The 17,773-nt window shown below is 39.3% G+C and overlaps 2 protein-coding genes across 6 annotated transcripts in view; one reads left to right on the top strand and one right to left on the bottom strand.

Annotated features, from left to right (window-relative positions):
• PHKA2 (phosphorylase kinase regulatory subunit alpha 2) overlaps nucleotides 1–4,175 on the top strand; it is a 60,373-nt gene extending 56,198 nt beyond the window's left edge. Inside the window, exon 32 of the transcript XR_008973526.1 lies at nucleotides 4,049–4,175. The gene's annotated coding sequence lies outside the window, so the exon portion shown is untranslated. The remainder of the gene's footprint in view (nucleotides 1–4,048) is intronic.
• Nucleotides 1–17,773, bottom strand: part of PPEF1 (protein phosphatase with EF-hand domain 1) — a 51,476-nt gene that overhangs the window by 9,499 nt on the left and 24,204 nt on the right. For all 5 annotated transcript variants that reach the window (XM_057419677.1, XM_057419681.1, XM_057419678.1 and 2 more), the window contains 6 exons: nucleotides 15,751–15,878; nucleotides 14,872–14,923; nucleotides 9,121–9,293; nucleotides 7,289–7,403; nucleotides 5,163–5,209; nucleotides 1,492–1,658 (listed from right to left, as the gene is read on the bottom strand). In XM_057419677.1, the coding sequence (XP_057275660.1) occupies nucleotides 1,492–1,658; nucleotides 5,163–5,209; nucleotides 7,289–7,403; nucleotides 9,121–9,293; nucleotides 14,872–14,923; nucleotides 15,751–15,878 (682 nt within the window). The remainder of the gene's footprint in view (nucleotides 1–1,491; nucleotides 1,659–5,162; nucleotides 5,210–7,288; nucleotides 7,404–9,120; nucleotides 9,294–14,871; nucleotides 14,924–15,750; nucleotides 15,879–17,773) is intronic.

Here is a 17,773-nt window from a genome sequence, read left to right as displayed (position 1 = left end):
TTTTCAGTATGTCCTTCTGCATTATTTTCTGTGCTACAGTGTTTGCCAGGAGTTTTCTTGCCTTCTTTTTGTCCTGCCATTCTAACTCAGTTAAAATGTGCTTTCTTCTGCTCTGTCTCAAGAATTCAATTAAACTGATTTCTTGTATATACAAGTGATCAAGAGCAAAATCCAGACCAGTAATGATTAAGTGGCTTTTTTTCCCAGCTAAATGAAATAGCTTAGCAGTTTTACTTTTTGGATACTGGAGAGAAATTCCAAGGAACCTGTTAACAGGTAAAAATTCCTACAAAAACTCCATGGTGTTTTTGTCCTAAATCACTCAACCTTATTAGATGATGTAATCTGTCATGTCTTTTTCCTCACAAGGGACATGGATTTTGATACCTCATTCTTTTAACACCAAAATATCCTTGGTGCAAAGGGAATTTTTGCAACACTCTAACGCTCAGCTTTCAAATTTACTGATGTGCAGCACAGCAAAATGCCCAGCAAAGACCCATACACAGTAATACATCTTCACACTCCATACCATCACAGACTTAGTTAATATTTTCTGTTATTTTGAGTGGGGAATTATCCTACCTTGTAGACAAAGTAACTGATCTTGGTTTATGTTGTGGGTTTGTTTTTGTTTTTGTTTTTTTTTTTTTAATTAGGTGCTGGAAAAGTAGGTACCATGTGAACCTGGTTCTCTTACATGGATCATTAATAGGATTTGAACATGGGCCTCTGCAATTTTATTGTTAAAACAGCAATATATTCTGCACAGATCAAATGATAGAAGGGATACAACAGTTTACCCACCAGCCAGTCCCCCAGAGGCTTACTGGGACAGCTTAAAAACACAGAGAATAGCACTAAGGAGTTCTAATCCCATTCAGATAATTTTGTCCACAAGTCACACTTTCACTACAGCCAGAGACACTGGCCATGCTCACTCCTGTGGTAGAGCCAAATACCAATGTCTATATTAGAAAGCAGGGGCTCAGCTGTTCCTGCAATGGGACAGACTGGCACCTCTCAGCTAATGGACCTCCACTATGTAGAAGTGCAGATATTTACCTACCCCTTGTGTTTGGGAAGTGACATCTAAGTCTAAAGTTAAGTGAAATATCAGCTCCTGGTTTACAGGTTCCATTGTATTGCATATTACTATATCTTTTGCTATGGTATAGAAAAGCCAATGCTTTAAGTAAAATATCATCTTTCCATCCACCCTAAATTTGATACTCTGGAAGCTGCACTAAACCCATTGACTTCAATGGATTGTGATTAGGTCAGAGACATGACTGCTGTTCAAGTGCCTGTGTATAATGAGGATGCTCTTTACGCACCTCACACATCCTGAAGATGCAAAGCTACACCTGAATACCTAATAAAACATTATTTCTGTTTTAATGTGACACAGTGGCTAAAGTAGCATTCAAAAGCTCCAACGTTTCTAGTGAAAGGCCAGATACTCCCCCCTCACTGCCCCCTAAAACCTACCTCAGGTTCATGATGTAGTCTTCATGGTTTCCTCTATTCAAATGTAAATTATTGGGGTAGATAAGAAGAAATGCAAACAGGATTATAAGAATTTCCATAGAATTTTTCCCTCTGTCAACAAAATCACCGTTAAAGACGTAAGGATTTTGTTCTGAAGGCAGACCATTCTGCAGAAGGAAACAAAACCAAGAACATTTAGAGATGTTGCTACCCTACTGTAATAAAGGAAACTGTTTCAATGAGATCATGTTATGCTTCCAAAACTCACAGGAAAGGCAACAGTCCAGAGGACATCAAATCTTACTACAGAACTTTAAGAATTTGATTCCCATTGCTTTAATCCTGAAAGCACTACTTGAATTTTATTCACATTACACTTTGCCATGCCCTAGAGGAAAGAGGCTAAATGCAAGTATTTCTTACCTTATTTTTTTCTGAAGATGCTTTATCATGAATGGTGACATATCAAAAACTAGTATTGTGAATTGATGGTATGTTTAATATGATTAGTTATCAACATGTTAGTGAGTGCCATCAGCTTACAGAAAGTATAGCAGCAACTACCTACAGCTTCATCATTTCCAATCAAAATCAAAATATGATTTCAATTTTGATTGCTAGAAAAAGGAAACTTTTTTTTTCACAATTTGAATGCACAAGAATCATCAATAGAACCTCTATAAAATCATGTTACAACTGTGGCAGCCACTCTTAACAGGTTTGGCAGCATTGCAAAACATCCCACTTCTGAATGTATCTACTGTGCCAATGTCCAACATTTCCTATGTTCCTATGGTATTCTTGAGTGTACTGCCTTAGCAGGTCTCTTGCAGGATGTATTATTTGGCCAGGGACTCAATTAAATGTTTAATTTAAATTCATTAAGAAAAGTCTTTTTTGTCCCAGTCAAGCATCCTGTGCTGTTAATGTCAGAATGCAGTAGTGAATCCTGGTCTCTCCATGGCCACAGTGGTACAACCCCAAATGTCGTAAATACTGCTTGCTTGGTTTTTACTATAGCTTCTCCCCAGCATTATCCAAGTTAACTTAGAGGACACCTGTGGTTTCTCTCTGCTCACAAGAGTGGCAATTCACAAGACTTTGCTAATGCAGTGGCTCGTAGCGGTTTTACAAAAGAAAGGATGTATTTCAGGTGTGGAACAAAAAGAAGAGGCTCAGAAGCAGCTCCTGGAAAGACGAGTTAATAAAAGCTGTGCCTTTACACCGACAGGCATATTAATCATGAGCAGATTGTCAGTATACAGACAGCCACCCTAACTGGAGTCCTCATGGAAAAACAAATCTACTGAAGCACTCTCTAGACTCCATCATTGTTTCTCTGGAAAAGCTTACCTACCACTCTTAGTTTTAAATAAGTTTGTTTTGGACTTCCAACTTCAATGTGAAATTTTAGTTTTGTTCTGATGCTAACACTCATGCAAAGTTTTATTTCCTTTTCTGTGGTTTTGACCAACAATAAGAGCAAAACTATTAAAGGCCTTTGCAGCCTCTGACATGTCAGAGGCGAACAAGGCCCTGTAGTGACTAGCAAGTTGCTGCTGGGCATCATTACTGTATCTGCTGGGTTAGTGATTAATTAACTTCTGTTCATCGTTTGCATTTTTTTCAGGCTATTTCTATCCATGGCATCCATTATAGAGCAATACATAATTTAAAATTCAAATGTTTCAAGGAATTTCAGGAAATGCTGTAATTTAATGGAGATTAATGCAAGGACTGAACGAGCCTCAAACTGGCTGTTGAGAAAAAAAGTAGTTATCCTACCCTCACTCAAACCAGGTTTAAGCATGACAAGCAGCACTGTATTGATAAGCTGTAGATTGCTAGCTTCTGTGAATTTGCTGTTGGCAGCTTGTAAAAGTGCTGTGATAAAAGCTCCCTGGATGGAGCCCACGCTCAAGGTCCTGACATGCAGGCAGGTGGCCCAAATGCTACAGCAGCCATTTTAGCTCTGCACAGCTCTGTGCAGACCTGAGCTCACTACACTCCTCACTCATGGCACTGTTTTGGATTGTACCCACTTGTTTTAGGTTATGGGTGGTTCATACCAACTCAGAGGAGGATATCCCTTCCAACTGAAATAGTGTTAGGAAAGCATAAAAAAATGGATCCCAGAAGCTGACTGGGTTCACTGCTCAGCTGAGTGAACTACTCAGAGGGGAAATGAAATACTGTGTTGTTTAATTTGCTTCTAAATAACTAAGCAGCTCTATCATGTGCTCTCTGTTTTCTCAACCACTTTGAAATGACAAAATATTTGTCCATTTTATTAGGTTTGATGGAAGGACTCCCCTAGAAGCTTAACAAAGAACAACTAGGGGATAAATCTAGTCCCTGAAGTCAGTGGGAGATTTGGTTCCAAATTTACTGAAGTCAGGATTTAGTCCTTTCTTAGAGTTTTTCTCTTTGTAACATTCGCTAGAAAGGGGAAAAAGCATCATCATCTGTTTCCTCCAAAAGAGTAAAACTCAGGCTGATTGCAGCTGTATATATATCTGCGCATTTATGTTTAACATAGTTACTTTCCCCATTCCAGATCCTGTGCATGAAACCAAGCTGTATCCTACTCTTATTCCAATTTCAAAAAGGAAGATTGTCAAATATTTTAATTAGACGGTAAAGAGACTGCAAGCCAAGGACCAGCTAAATGTAACTGATGAGAAAAGCAGAACTCTTTTACAGAGTCTGATTATACTTCAACAGGCTTCAGGTATGCACCTGGGCAAAAGAACAAAGTTGCTATTCAACAAGTGTCAGATAAAATATAACAAAGTTGAGGGGGGTCGGGGGGTCGGGGGTCGGGGGGAGGCAGTTACATAACTTAAACATCTGGTTTAGGTCACTTCAGTCTCCATTCAGTGCAGATGAATGTGTCAGACACAAACCCTTTCCCCCCCGGAAAGCTCAAATCAAAGTATCTGCTGAATGAAAGGTGGCGATTCACATTAAAGATAAATGTGAAACTAAATACAGGAAATTTCCTGCATCTTCAGTAAACATACAATTGTGGAAATAATAGCCTGGAGCTTAATTTTTTTCACATCAGTTAAACAGAGATAAGCTTTTTTAACATTAAAAAGTGATCAGTTGTTCAGAGACATGTGAAGGGTGCCCTTGGCATTTCCATTTTGTGCAGACTATGTGATTGCTTCCAGCACTTAAAAAGCTTTTAAACAGAGAATTCTTTTTGTTTCCTGTAAACAAATAATAATAAAAACCACTTTGCAGATATCAATGGAAGGCCTAAGTGAAAGCTTCTGCATTTTTTTTCTGGAAGGCCAAAATTATCCGTGGTGTACTGTTACATAAGAAACTAAGTTAGCTCCTGATTTTAGAAGACTTTAGGCAATACGGAATACAAAACAGCAGCAGGACTTTGGAGACATTGTAAGGAACCCTCTTGAGTTCTGGTTCTGCTCCAGTTCAACATTTAGGAAGAGAAAAACCTCCTGGATCCCGTTTTCACAGTGAGCAGGAGGATATGGAGAGGAAAAGCTATGACAAAGGCACCATTCAAATTGTTCCACGACTGTGTGTGTGGTACATGCACAGGGCATGTACATTTCTAACAGTGATAAATCAGACATAAATACATGTTATTAACAACAAGTCATGAAATAAAAATGCTACATCACAGGCTACCTACTTACCTTATAGAATATCAGCAAAAGATCATCCAAGTTTCCATGCAAATCTCCTACAGGAAACAAAAAGATGGGTTTTTGTTGTTGGGTTTGTTGGCGTTTTTTTAATACATTTTCTCACAGAGGAGAAAAAAAGAAAAAATGGAATTATAAAACTGGAATTAGTCTGAATGTGTTTTCCCCCATGTTCTCCCTAAGTAGTTTGCTTTTTATTAGGATCAGGTTCATTTAAGGTACAAGCTGAAGCTGCTTGTAAAATCTGGCAATTAAATACTTTAAAAGTCTACAATTGTCTTGCATAAAGTTTTTGTCTTCCCAGCTAGATCTGAAGATTGGACCAGTCACACAGACAGAGGTTCAACAAGGGAAATGGGGTTAAGATGAACAAACATATTACAAATATGAAAACCAGAAAATGTCACTAAAAGACATTTAGACATATGATTGACTTCTACATACTAACAGGTTTAAATTTATTAAGTAGCCCACTATCTACAGCACAACTGAACATCTGTCCGATTCACAGCCAGGTTTTGATTACTACAGGCAGGATCTGATGGAGACTATGTACGATGTATGCCTCAGTACTGAGACAGGAATGAGAGATTTGGCTCCTTCTGACAGGTTTATTTTTGAACAGATTTCACCCCAACACAAAGAATCACTGCAGCAGAGCTCCCCCCACATATGACTAAATTTCATGCTCACAGAACCAACCTCATGTCTGTGACTCACCACCAAAAAGCCACAGCACAGTTTCAAACTGATCTTGTAATAATATCCTTCCACTAGCAAATAGTAGGAAAAGTGATGTTTTTACCCTGTCTATATATTCTCTGTGCAACTTTTTATTACTTATGACCCTGCTGAAGGCATTCTAAGTAATCCTTATATGGATGCAAACTTTTCACATGTGTTTTTAATCTGCATTATTAGTTTGAAATTAAAAAAAAAGGGAAGGGGGGTTTCCTTATGTTAAGGAAATCAACATTTTGGATCAATTATGTCCGAAAAATGATCCTTCATCTTTTTGCAGAGGAACTTTCTGGTTACAAAAGCTATTAGTTTCAGTGCAGGAAAGGGACCCCTTTAGATGCTCCTTACATAATGCAAATGTAATACTAAAATGCAATACTAATATACATTCTGCGTACTAAGAATATGCTTATTAAGAACATGTAACAAGCAAGTATGAGTCTGTGTTGCTTTAGTTTGGAGAGAGGTTTTGTTGGCTTGGTTAACAAATCACTGTTTATACAAAACCTCATTTAAAGAAACCCTTTCCTGGCAATCATAGTAGGTGCATAACCACTTCTTCAAATGCATCATGTGTTTTGCATGCGTCACAGTACCCCTCCTTATATCAATTTACCATTTCACACAGCACACTGCTAACCATCAAGAGTTAACGTCACCATTACTGTTCTGGTTTGCAGATACTACGTTCTGTGAATCAGGATACTGCATCCCTTTATTCATGATTTACAGAAGTGTTACAAAATAAATGGGCAATGAGCTCTTAGTTCTCTACCTTGTGACACATCACATCACATCACTCTGTGAGACTAATTTGTTGCTTGTATAAACACTCATCCATCCTCTCGGGTCCCTTTAGAAATGAGGGTTTATTATAATTTCAATTTATACTAGATAGTCATGCTGCCAGTGAAAGGCCTTGTTTGCCACCCCTATTAAGTCCTCATTAAAATCATTACTGAGTAAATTGTTGATGGCAAAATCTTTTTCTCAGCAAGAGGAGAAAGCAGTGAGACTTGCAACCAGTGATCAGAATACTCTGTGACATTTTAGAGATTTGTGCAGGAATATTAAAGCTACAGTGCAGTGTTAGCTGAATTAATACTGACTCATTCAGGAATGTTTAATGAGAAAAGGAAAGAGCTGCTGAGGGACTTTCTTAAAATGTACTCAGTGTGACTCAGGAACCTTTTTTTGTTGTTGTTCCAACTTATGCATTTGTAGGGGAAAAAAAAAAACAAAAAACAAACCAAAACCGAAACAAAAGCATCAAGAACTTCCTTGTAATGGCAACACTTGGAAATGTCTGTATCATTTTCTAACCACTTAGAATATCAACTCATAGCCCAAAGCAGTTATCTTCTCTGGCACTTTACCACAGACAGTTATCTCCTTGGAGTAGGAAGTTGAAATACGGGTGATATTTGGCATCTCCTTGAGAACCCTCCTAGTTTCATATAGCAGCTGCAGTACATAACGGGCATGAAGCAGCTGTGAGGAAAAAAAAAAAATGCAGGGAGAAAAGGAAGACTTATTAGACGTAGTAAAACGTCTGTTTGCTTTATTAATCTCCAACATGTATTGCCAAGATTACTTATACTACAGACCACTGGATCTGATTGCAGGCTGTATGGTTTAGCGTTGGGATTAGAGGTGTTCATAGCCTTGCACTTGCTTCCCAGTGAATGGATGTAGAGCCCTTAATGAACTTGCTTTACATATTTTCCCCTTTTATTTCTAGTGTACTGTTTCTACTACTCCCACCTACAGAAAGGATAAAAGAGTGAGTTTTACAGCACTCTGAATCATTACATAAGGTCATCTGTTTAAAGCAACTTGAGGGAAGAAAAAAAAAATATCTAGGTGTGAATTAAAAAAAACTCAACAAACCAAACCAAACAAAAATAAAAAAAAACAAAAAACATAAGCCAAAAGCCAAACCAAACAACACAAAAAAAACAAACCAACAACAACAACAAAGAAAAAACAACCCCAAAACACAAACAAAAAAACCCAACAAAGACCATAAATGATATTTCAGCAAATTGCAAATATGAGAGGGGAACTCCAGCAAGAGTTATCTTTATGAAAATTTTGTCAGTTTGTGATTTTTAAGGCATTTAACTCAAACAACTCTGAGGAAATTTGGTAGAGGAGACAGATGAGCTATGGACTGACTTTTCAAGATTTGTGGTTTAAAGCAAAAAAGAAGGCCAATTACATATAGTCATTTCCTTAATAAAATGCCAGCCACAGTAAGTGAAGAGAGAGCTGACAGTAAGGTGAAGCCTGGGTGGGCTTATTTAACATGGATTTTATATTTTACTACTTTTAAGATCAGCCTTCACAGAAAATTACAGAAAAAAACCAAAACCCAAAACAAAAAAACAACCAACCACCATTATTTGGTAAATTAAAAAGCAAGACAGACCCTTATCCTTTACATACAGTATACTGGTTAAGCACAAATGACCACAAGTTCAAACAAAGCTGTGCCATGCAATGTTTCCCTGCCTCACTCTCATCTTATAGAGGGCAGTGAAGGAGCCTGTTCAAGAACATAGAGAATCAACAGCCTTCTCCATGCCTTGGCAGCCACAGACAGTAAGCTCCTGAGATTTGTGCTATCACCCTGTTCCACTGCATTAGTGATGCTTTATATTCACTCTTTTATTATGGTAGAGTCTTGCACACTGGAACAAGGTGACCATTCAAAAACCACTTTTAACCCAGAAAAAGATGGTAACTAGCTTCTAAGTTAGCTTAGGACACCTTCCCCAGTCTTGCACCTTCAGTGATAACCCCTGCCTTGCAGCTGCTAAGGGCTCCCATTACATGATCACTGTAATCTCAGTGCCTGAAGAGCAGGTCCCAACTAGTCCCTGCTCCCTCCCCAGTGCTGGCTCTGGTGGTCATGCAGCCAAATAGTGAGTCAAATCTGAGAAACAGTCTGTCTGAGAACTGACTGGTTTTGATTTTGTCGTGGTAGCTTCAAGCTAGATCAGTTTCCAAAGACAGGTCACCATGCACCTCTATGATCACTTGGGGCTAGCAGGAGAGGGTAATGGGATGGTAAGGAAGGGTGAAATAACTCCTGGTCACCCATTTAGCCTTATATTGTGTTCAACTGATCGTGGAACTACAACTTGACAGAGACATAAAACAAGTTTAAAAAAAAAAAATTAAAATCAAACTACTTGTATCTTACTTGTTCACTCTTGAAAGCATGAAGAAGAGCATTGGCATCATTAATAGTAAGAGGGAAAGAGAGTCGGGGTCCATAATAAGAGTCTGGAACATCAATCTTCGTTTCAAATTCTGTTAAACTTAAGCCTTCTTCTACCACATGAGAAACATTAGGGCTGGCAAAAATTTCAGAAACTGGAAAAGAGGGAAGAAAAACAACAATGTAGAAACTCCGCTGATCCACATAGGGCTGTAAGAGCATGACTAGAAATGATGAAACTAAATGATGCTCTACTTGCTGCAGTATTACAAGTGGCCTTATATAGTCAAGAGCTCCAGGTGTCCCCAGATTGTTTCACAATACTAAAAACAAGCAAACAAACAAAAAAAGCAAAACCCAATCAAATGAAAAAACAGGCAAACTCTCTGTCCCAATAGCCAGTAGCTGTGGCCAAGATGCAAAACATTTTGTACTGATGCTGTGGACCAACCTGCTGTCATAGATAATGTCCTGGGTTCAGCAGTAGCAGTCATGAAAAACCTAACATGCTACAGACTTTCTTCCCCTTCCCCCACAAAGCAAGGAGATTACAAAGTCATGGCTGATCATTCAGTGACCATCATCTATTTAATGTTCAATATTACACTTCTAATACAGGTTTTAAAGATTCGCTTTTATTTTCTATGTAAAACTTTAAGGCTAAATACCAGCAGGTCAGTGATTATTTAAAATTTCATCAACAGAATCCTATTTATTCACAGCAGATTGCAAAGCACTCCTTTCTCATACAACTAGGACACAATGCCAGCTTTGGTTAGCTGCCATAAAACCTCTGGATGAAATAAAGTAAACAAGACCATACAGTAAAAGTAGAGCATAGCTTCTCATTTTCCTGATACATGGAGAAAGCAGGCACGTTACTTCAATATTTTCTTGACATATCCTTGAAATGTAACTGAGTGAACAGTAGATTTCAGTATTTTCTTCTTGCAGATTGTCTTTATTATACATTATTCTAAAAGAGAGAACCAGTCCCTAGAGGACAGTGTTCTGGCAGCTGCTCTTGCAGAGCTGCTCTTGTGAGATGATTGTTGTAAATGCTTTTTGCTGGGCTACAGGTAAGTTTTCTGTAACCTTAATTAGATGCAAGTGGAATAAAAATGTATTATTTACTGCTGAAGGAATACCTGTAACTGTGACTCAAAAGTCACAGCAGCTAAAAGAGCATGTGGCCTCATAAAATATGGGAGGCCAACTAGTCTTGTAACTGGATAAAATCCATATTAGAAATAGATAACAAAGAACTTTTTACCAGTTCTGGATTAAAAAAGAAAGAAAAAAAAGCTTTATTTATCAGCTCTTCTGCTGTGAGCTGATTAGCACATTCAGTGTACAGCTACATAAATGAATTAAGGCATCAGGGAACAGCAAGGTGCTCAGGGTTCATAGTTTCCACAAAGTACAGTCTGATTTGCAACCTTCCGCTACAGTTACAGCTTTGTCTGGCCAGATGCCAGAACATCACTCATGGACTGAAACTGCTGGTTCCCTGATCACATACTGATCAGCCAAGCACACCTGCACCAAGTCTTGTCCCAGCCTTTTAGCAGCAGATCTCTGGACAGCATCTCCCTCTGTGCCTTACTTCTCTGGAAGTGGGTGGCTGCAGACCACAAAGCCAGTTTCTCAGACCATTCAAATTCCTAATTGCTTACCTGTTCTGGCAGGAGGCTCTCATCATCTGATAAGATTCTTTCAAGGCAGTCAGACACCTGCCCACACCTGCTCCTATTCCAGCCCTCCCTTCCCACATATAGCAGGCTACCCATCCTTTTACCTCTGAACATGAACCTGCTTTCCTCACAGCCTCTCTTCCTTTTTTGGCACATACCCAGGCTAGGAAACTCAGTCTCCTTCCCTGTAGGGCATATCTCTGCAAAAGTACACCCCATTTCCTACTTTTGGATAAATTGTCAAAAGCCAGTCATGGTCATTAGCCTTAGAGTGCACTTACATCTCTTCTCAGACAGTCTTCCACCGAGATTTTAAGGCTTCTTCCTGAATAGGAAGTCAGTAATAGATGCCCTAACGCAGCCTGGGAATTGGCACTCTGGCCAATGAGTGCCCCACAAGTTGCATGCAGGAGTAATTCTGAAGGATTCAGCACCTCTTTCATTTTAGTCATCCTCTAGTTGGGGCTGTCAAGGCTTTTTCAGTCCATATTGAAAGACGGGGACAAAAACTCTTGGCGTGCCTAGTTCAGGCAGAGGTCTTAAGACAAAATAAAATACCCTCTGCCAGCATCTACATCTCTCCGCTGACTACAGGGAGTGACCTGCTTTGTACTCCAAAGACAACAGAGATCCAGCCCAATCTCAGTGATTTGAGCCTTGCTGTTAGACCCCATACAACTACTCTACAGGACAACAGCCATATTCCATATTAAACATGAAAACCCAGAGCTACATGGAGTTAGTCTGGCCACAGAAAACCCAGGAATCTCATTCTCCTGACAAGACAACCTCACCATGGGAGTTGTTCAAGGCAAGTCCAAGATGCCACTGCTAAGGATGTACTCACTATTAGGGTTAACAGGCAATCAGCTATTTCTGCAGCTCTGAAATAAGCTCTCTGTTCTCCCACCATCCATGTGCCTTCAAACTAACCACTGGGGTACCTAAGAGTACCTGATTCCTGAGGAATCTTATATCTGCCAGATACACCCATCAGGTCAAATCCAGATGGACTTCAAGCCCACTAAGAGAATGAAGATTTCTATAATGCTCCAAACATTCATTTCTTCACTCCATTCCTTGTGCTGTAAGCTGAAAGCAGCTGTGACTTAGTCCCCACTGTAAGAATCACTCTATGCAAAAAGCCTTTGAAGGGTGTTAATAAGGCTGTAAGGGAGGCATCAAGGGGAGTGAAACTGCAGAAAACAGCACCTTTTTTTGTTGTTCCCTTTTGAAGGAGGCTCCAGGAGGTGTGTGGCTCCTGCCTCAGTTACCTTGAGAGGCACAGGGATGCCTTAGACCCCCAGTCACACTACCTTGCCCAGGACGTATTTGCAGCCTTCTCACCCTCAGTGCGCCATATGAAGAGTGAGTAAATGAGTCCCCTTTACCTGGAAAAGCAGTGTCCAGCTTTCTCTGTCCAGAGAATTTTCCAAGTTGGGGAGGGAGAAAAGTGTAAGGTGGAAAAGTTTTAATTCTTACTTCTCACAAATCTTTGGAAAACAGCCTTTAATCAGAAGCAGAACAAGACACACAAGTATAGAATGTCCCCGTCACAACTTAAACTGCACTGGCATTTTAAGCATGATGAGAGGATGATGAAAACTTTAGGGTACAACAGACAAACAGTCACATCAAAAGCACTACTGTGTTAATGAGGCAGTGGCTGCTTTCTTTCTTTGAAAAACATATTCTGAAAGAGCAGATTAAAAAGTGGAAAGTCACAACATGAATAGTGGAGACAGCAGTTTATAATGTACAGAAAAATAGATCACAAAATCTTCAGGTAGCTTTCTCATCACATACTGAGATGAACAGGCAACCTATTCTCTTGTAAGAATATTACATACTCTCTTTTTGGCAAGGGCTTTTGAACCATGTGGTATCGTTCAAATTTAAGCGAGCACACACTGCAAAAAAAAAAAAAAAAAAAAAAAAAAAAGGAAAGAAATAAAAGCCAGAGAATAGTGGGGTTTAGAAAATGCTTGAGAACAGCAAGGCCAATTTGAAGCCTCTCTGCTTGTTATGTTTACACTCATTGTGGCTCCTATCTTAAGACCATGATTCAGCGAAATTGAAAGCAGTTCATTACTCTATGCAGCACTGATTTTGCTTAAAGAGATAGGCTATCATGAATGCTGCAAAGGTCTCTTAAGAGGGTCAAGCAATTGATCTTGAAGTAAAGAGTGCACACAGCCCGTAATTGGACTAACATAAGCACAAACCACACAACACAAATTGTATGTGCAATTTCTCAAAAAAATAGCACATAAATAGAAAGACTCAGCAGTCTCTCTATTAAACATGTACCTTTTGGAATCTTTCCACTCCATTTTGGGTTCTGTTATCTGTAACCCGGGGAGTTAGAAAGGGGGAAATGAAAAAACCAAGACAAAAATAAAGCCCTTGGAGCAGTTATTAAGTCTTACCAACTTTAGTCCTGACAGATGAAAGTTTTAAGCAAACAAGACAAAGGGGAGCTTACCAGAAACCACACACTTTATCATGTGTTTCATCCTTTAAACCATGCTTGCAACTCCCAATATCTTGAAGACCAAGAAACGGGTCACTTGCTCAGCAGTGACAAGCGGCAACCCACAGAACCCTCTGTCCTTTCTTGCGCACAGGTAGGGCCTGGATCTCCACTTGCCCATGAACAGTCTACGCATGTAGCAGTGTCCTCTGTACCAGTCATGTCCTGAGCCCCAGCAAGTCACCCAAAGCACCTCACCTTTGTTCCTTCTACCCATAGACACAGTTAATAAAGGTGGATAAATTATATCTAAAATGAGCAGTTGTAAAATTCTCTTTAAATATTATAATGAAAATAGAAATTAACACTATTTTTCCAAATCTCAAACCTAGCACTACTATTTTCTTTCCCACTCAGGTGGAACAGCTGAACTCCAGCGCATGCTGTTGCATGTAGAAGAAGTAGATGAAGAAGGCTGTGTCTGACTGGATACAATAGTCTGGAATGTTGTATCATCTGCCTTGGCTTTGGAGCAAGGCTCAACCACAATTTTTTTTTCTGCAGAGCACAGAGAGCATTAGGCACTCTAAAGTATTTAGGAGAAAAAAAATGCCATTTATAATGGTTGCCATTAGAACACTGAACCACTTATGAATTTGATAGTGGTTTTATCTTGCTATCAAAGCTTCCTATGCAAATTTTAATTGGAATAACCTGTGGCTGGACCAGATGAAAAAGAAAGGACATTCTCTTGTAATTCAATAGGAAGGGGAAAAAAACACTGGGATTAGACATATTCTCAGTTTATTCAGGGAAGTCATGCTTGTCTTCTGGACTTAGGAATCACTTTCAGTCTGTCCTTCCTCTGAGCTTGACCTCAAAAGTAAGTTTTGTCCAAGGATCCCACAATACTTCAAGAATTAAGGGTTATTCTCTGAATAACTGAAATTTAATTGAGAAGGTTTCTAAAGATTTATCTCCAGCAGTGTAAATGTCTTTCATTTTTGATCATTCACATACTGACATATGTTTTGCAGCGAAATCTAAAGCAAATTAAATTAACAAGTGATTCAGAACTGCTTCAGGGTTCAAAAAAAAAAAAAAAAAAAGGAAAAGACAGAACAAGAAGAACAACCTCTTTGAAGGCAACTTCTTTGGTTGCCCTAAATCAACTAGACGCAGTTTTTCTGGATAATTACATCTCGTAGTTTAAGAAAACATGCCTAAAAAATTGGAGTCAGTAAGATTACCGTTAGGACAGCTTAAGGGCAGTAACATACAAGAAAGCCCTCTGAGCACTTCTGAGTATTCTCATAAAGACAAAGAAGTATCTGTTCTGTCTTACATCTCGACTCACTGAATAGATATTTAGCAGAGTCAACATTTACAGAATCAAATTCTTATTATTTATTATTCTTCATAATTACTTGTATAATTCTTATTATTTGGAAAATCAAACCTCAGCCCAGCTTGTGAAGTAGGCTGTAAGCATCACATTGAAAATAAACATTCTTCACATTGGGTTTTCAGTCAGAATCTCCATATTACTTTAATTTTTGTCCTTACCTGCATTAGTTGGAGTACAGTGATCCAGCATGTATGTAAAAAAGTTGGATAGCTGAGCACAGAAAAGAAAAGAACAAACACTGATCAAAGAGCAGTAATGTTCTCTTTCCTTACACAGTTACTAGCAATTTCTCACTTAGGGGGATCTAAGACACCTCTGTATGATCCTATAGCATCAGCCTGCAATAATAGCACAACCTGTGTCCTATTACAAAAACTGCTTTCTGCTTTCCTTCTTTGCTAGCAATTAGCAGATTGACACTACATGAATACATAAAAAGTTCCAGGGCTGTATCAATGCTGCTGACATTTTTGGATATAATTAATCTCGCCCATCACCCAGACGATTTGCATAGGCTTCCTTTGGAATCTATATAAAGATAATGCTACAAACACCAAACTGATTTTAGACACTGATGCTACAATGAACACAAAGACCTAGAAGTTCCTGATTCCCCATTTTTATCCCAAAGGAAGCCTGGTCTGACATGCTGAGACTGATATCCCTGTTGTACATCTTGCCTCACAGATGCAGTTAAGATCACCCATAGGGATTGACCTGCAATTCCTGGCTAACAGAGCTGTTATACAGGAATCTCTAACCTAGATATAGTTGCATGGGCAGAATGGTGTCCTGGTGCTTATGTAGTTATGTATATACATATACACACACACACACTTACACACACACATGTATATACATGTATGTATACACACAACCTAATTAGTTTGTGTGTGAGGCAGGGAAGCAGTTTTTATACACAGGACACAGATTTGTAGGGAGAAATAACAGCACACACATTTGTGGGTTTTTTTTTTTCAACTTAGTCCTCTAGGATAATTTAAGTGCTGGTACAGGAAGAATTGAAGATTACAAACCTGTAGTTGATCTTGCTCATCAGCATATTCAATTGACTGAAAGATATTCAGAGAATAGCGCCGCCTCATCTCTAGCTGGGCCATTCTGAAGCGGTACCAATTCTGGATAAGGACAGCAGATCTAATGACTGTCAAAACAGAAAGCAATGGAGTACACATGGATGCAGTGTAATCTGTTTACAGGCCCCAGTCATACCACAAACATATCACATTCCCTTAGCTGCTCAGATAGAAGTTTATCAAGCAGAACAACATCTGACGGCACAAAGGTCCTGGGATGGGCACTGTCCCATGGGGAGAACTCCTCACATCTATGTAAAGCAGTTAATGCTGCATGAACAGTGGACAGCAGCAAAAGCCATGCAGGGGGACAGGAGCTCCAGGAGCTAATGCTCACTTGATCCCTCACCACCATGCCCACAATCCCCCCTGCTATTCCTGGTATCCAAAGGGCAGCAGCTCTAAGGAGCCAGGGCACTACCAGCAGGAAGACAAGAGGAAAGATGGGCAGGTGTGCCATCAGCATTACCAGGGATCACTGCAGATTCTGCAGAACTAGAGGGAAGAGTGAAAGCAGAAGTCTGGAGGGGCTGTGCTCAGTCTGAAATAACCATGATCTTGGGAGAGGAGAAGCAGATGAGCTCAGCAGCAGCTTCTGCTTTTCACAGAGTTGTGACTCTTTAGTACTTTAAGGGTGCTCATCAAGAAAGATCAACAAACTTTGAGAAAAGCATTCCTCAGTCACTTGTAAACTGTGATCAGCTAGAAAGTAATAAATGCACCTTTCAGTTACTTTGGGCATATGGAAGTATGGATTTATCATCCAAAGGAGGACACCATTTGTTATACAATATTGAAATAAAATGCAGCTACTGCCTTGAAGATGGAGCAGCTGAAATAATGCCAAATTCAAATCTAGACATTTGCTTAAATTATGGTCAGAGGGAGACTCTGCATTAACGTGCTTAGCCCTACGGACCACTAACAGGGGCAGTCAAGAGGTATTACATGCATCACTGAGTAACAGCAAGAGGAAGACAGAGCATAGGGCTATTGGCTCCCTAAACCTGTCCCAGGGCAACCACAACATCACCACCATATCCTTGCCTGGCAACAAAAAGGAGGGCAAGGTAAGAGGCTGCTTTCAAGAGATGTCACATTTACTCACTTGAAGTTGCACAGTTGATACTGAAAAGCAAAACAAGAACTCATACCAATACTTTTTCTCCCTGCAAAATTGCAAAGAAAAGCTCTGTACCACAGGGACAACAGTTTACACTAGTCAATTATTTTAGCTGATCACAAATACCAAGAAGAGACTAGGCTAAGTGGCACCCATGAGTGAGAATGATTTTTTTCTTTCTTAAACTGACAGTTATGCAAGTAAAGAAAAATCTCCACAGAAAAGTGATTCTGTTAATAAATGCATAAAATTAAGAAAGCTTTTTTAAACTAAAAATGCTTAGAAGTGACATAATAGCATGGGGTTTTTTGCTTATTTTATCATTAATAAGTATACAGCACAGTTAAAGTGGTAAAATTTTCTAGTCCAGACAAGGCCAAAAGTCTGCAGAGACCCCCATGCAACAGATATCACATCCATCCTAGAAAAGTCCTCTTGCATGAAAGAAATGTAATCCTTATATGACTAAGCACATCCTTTGTACCCTACATAAACTCTGAGATCTTCCTTAATTTCTGTCCTTTCTGGAATTCATCACCACCACCACACACCAGAAAGCTTGACACATCACAGCACAGCTGTCATCAACTTTTCTCTTTAGAAGAATACCTAAGGGGCAAAGCACAGCCACCAGCACAGAAACTGATTTACAGCATCAGAAGCATTGAACTTCCCATTATTAAAGCCCCCCTAGGTTGCTTAATGGTCCTGAACACTTAATACAGCACAATTCCACTGGTATCCCATAAGACAGGTATCTAATGAGCTCTTTGGTTAATGTTGCAAATCTAACAGAATATTTTGGGTTGGGTTTTTTTCTTTTGTTTTTGTTTTTCGGGG

This window comes from Pezoporus wallicus, unplaced genomic scaffold (assembly GCF_028554395.1).
Source record: "Pezoporus wallicus isolate ANWC-B61680 ecotype Strahan unplaced genomic scaffold, APGP_CSIRO_Pwel_v1 contig_5767, whole genome shotgun sequence".
Lineage (NCBI taxonomy): Eukaryota > Metazoa > Chordata > Aves > Psittaciformes > Psittacidae > Pezoporus > Pezoporus wallicus.
This window is presented reverse-complemented; position numbering and strand designations above follow the sequence as displayed.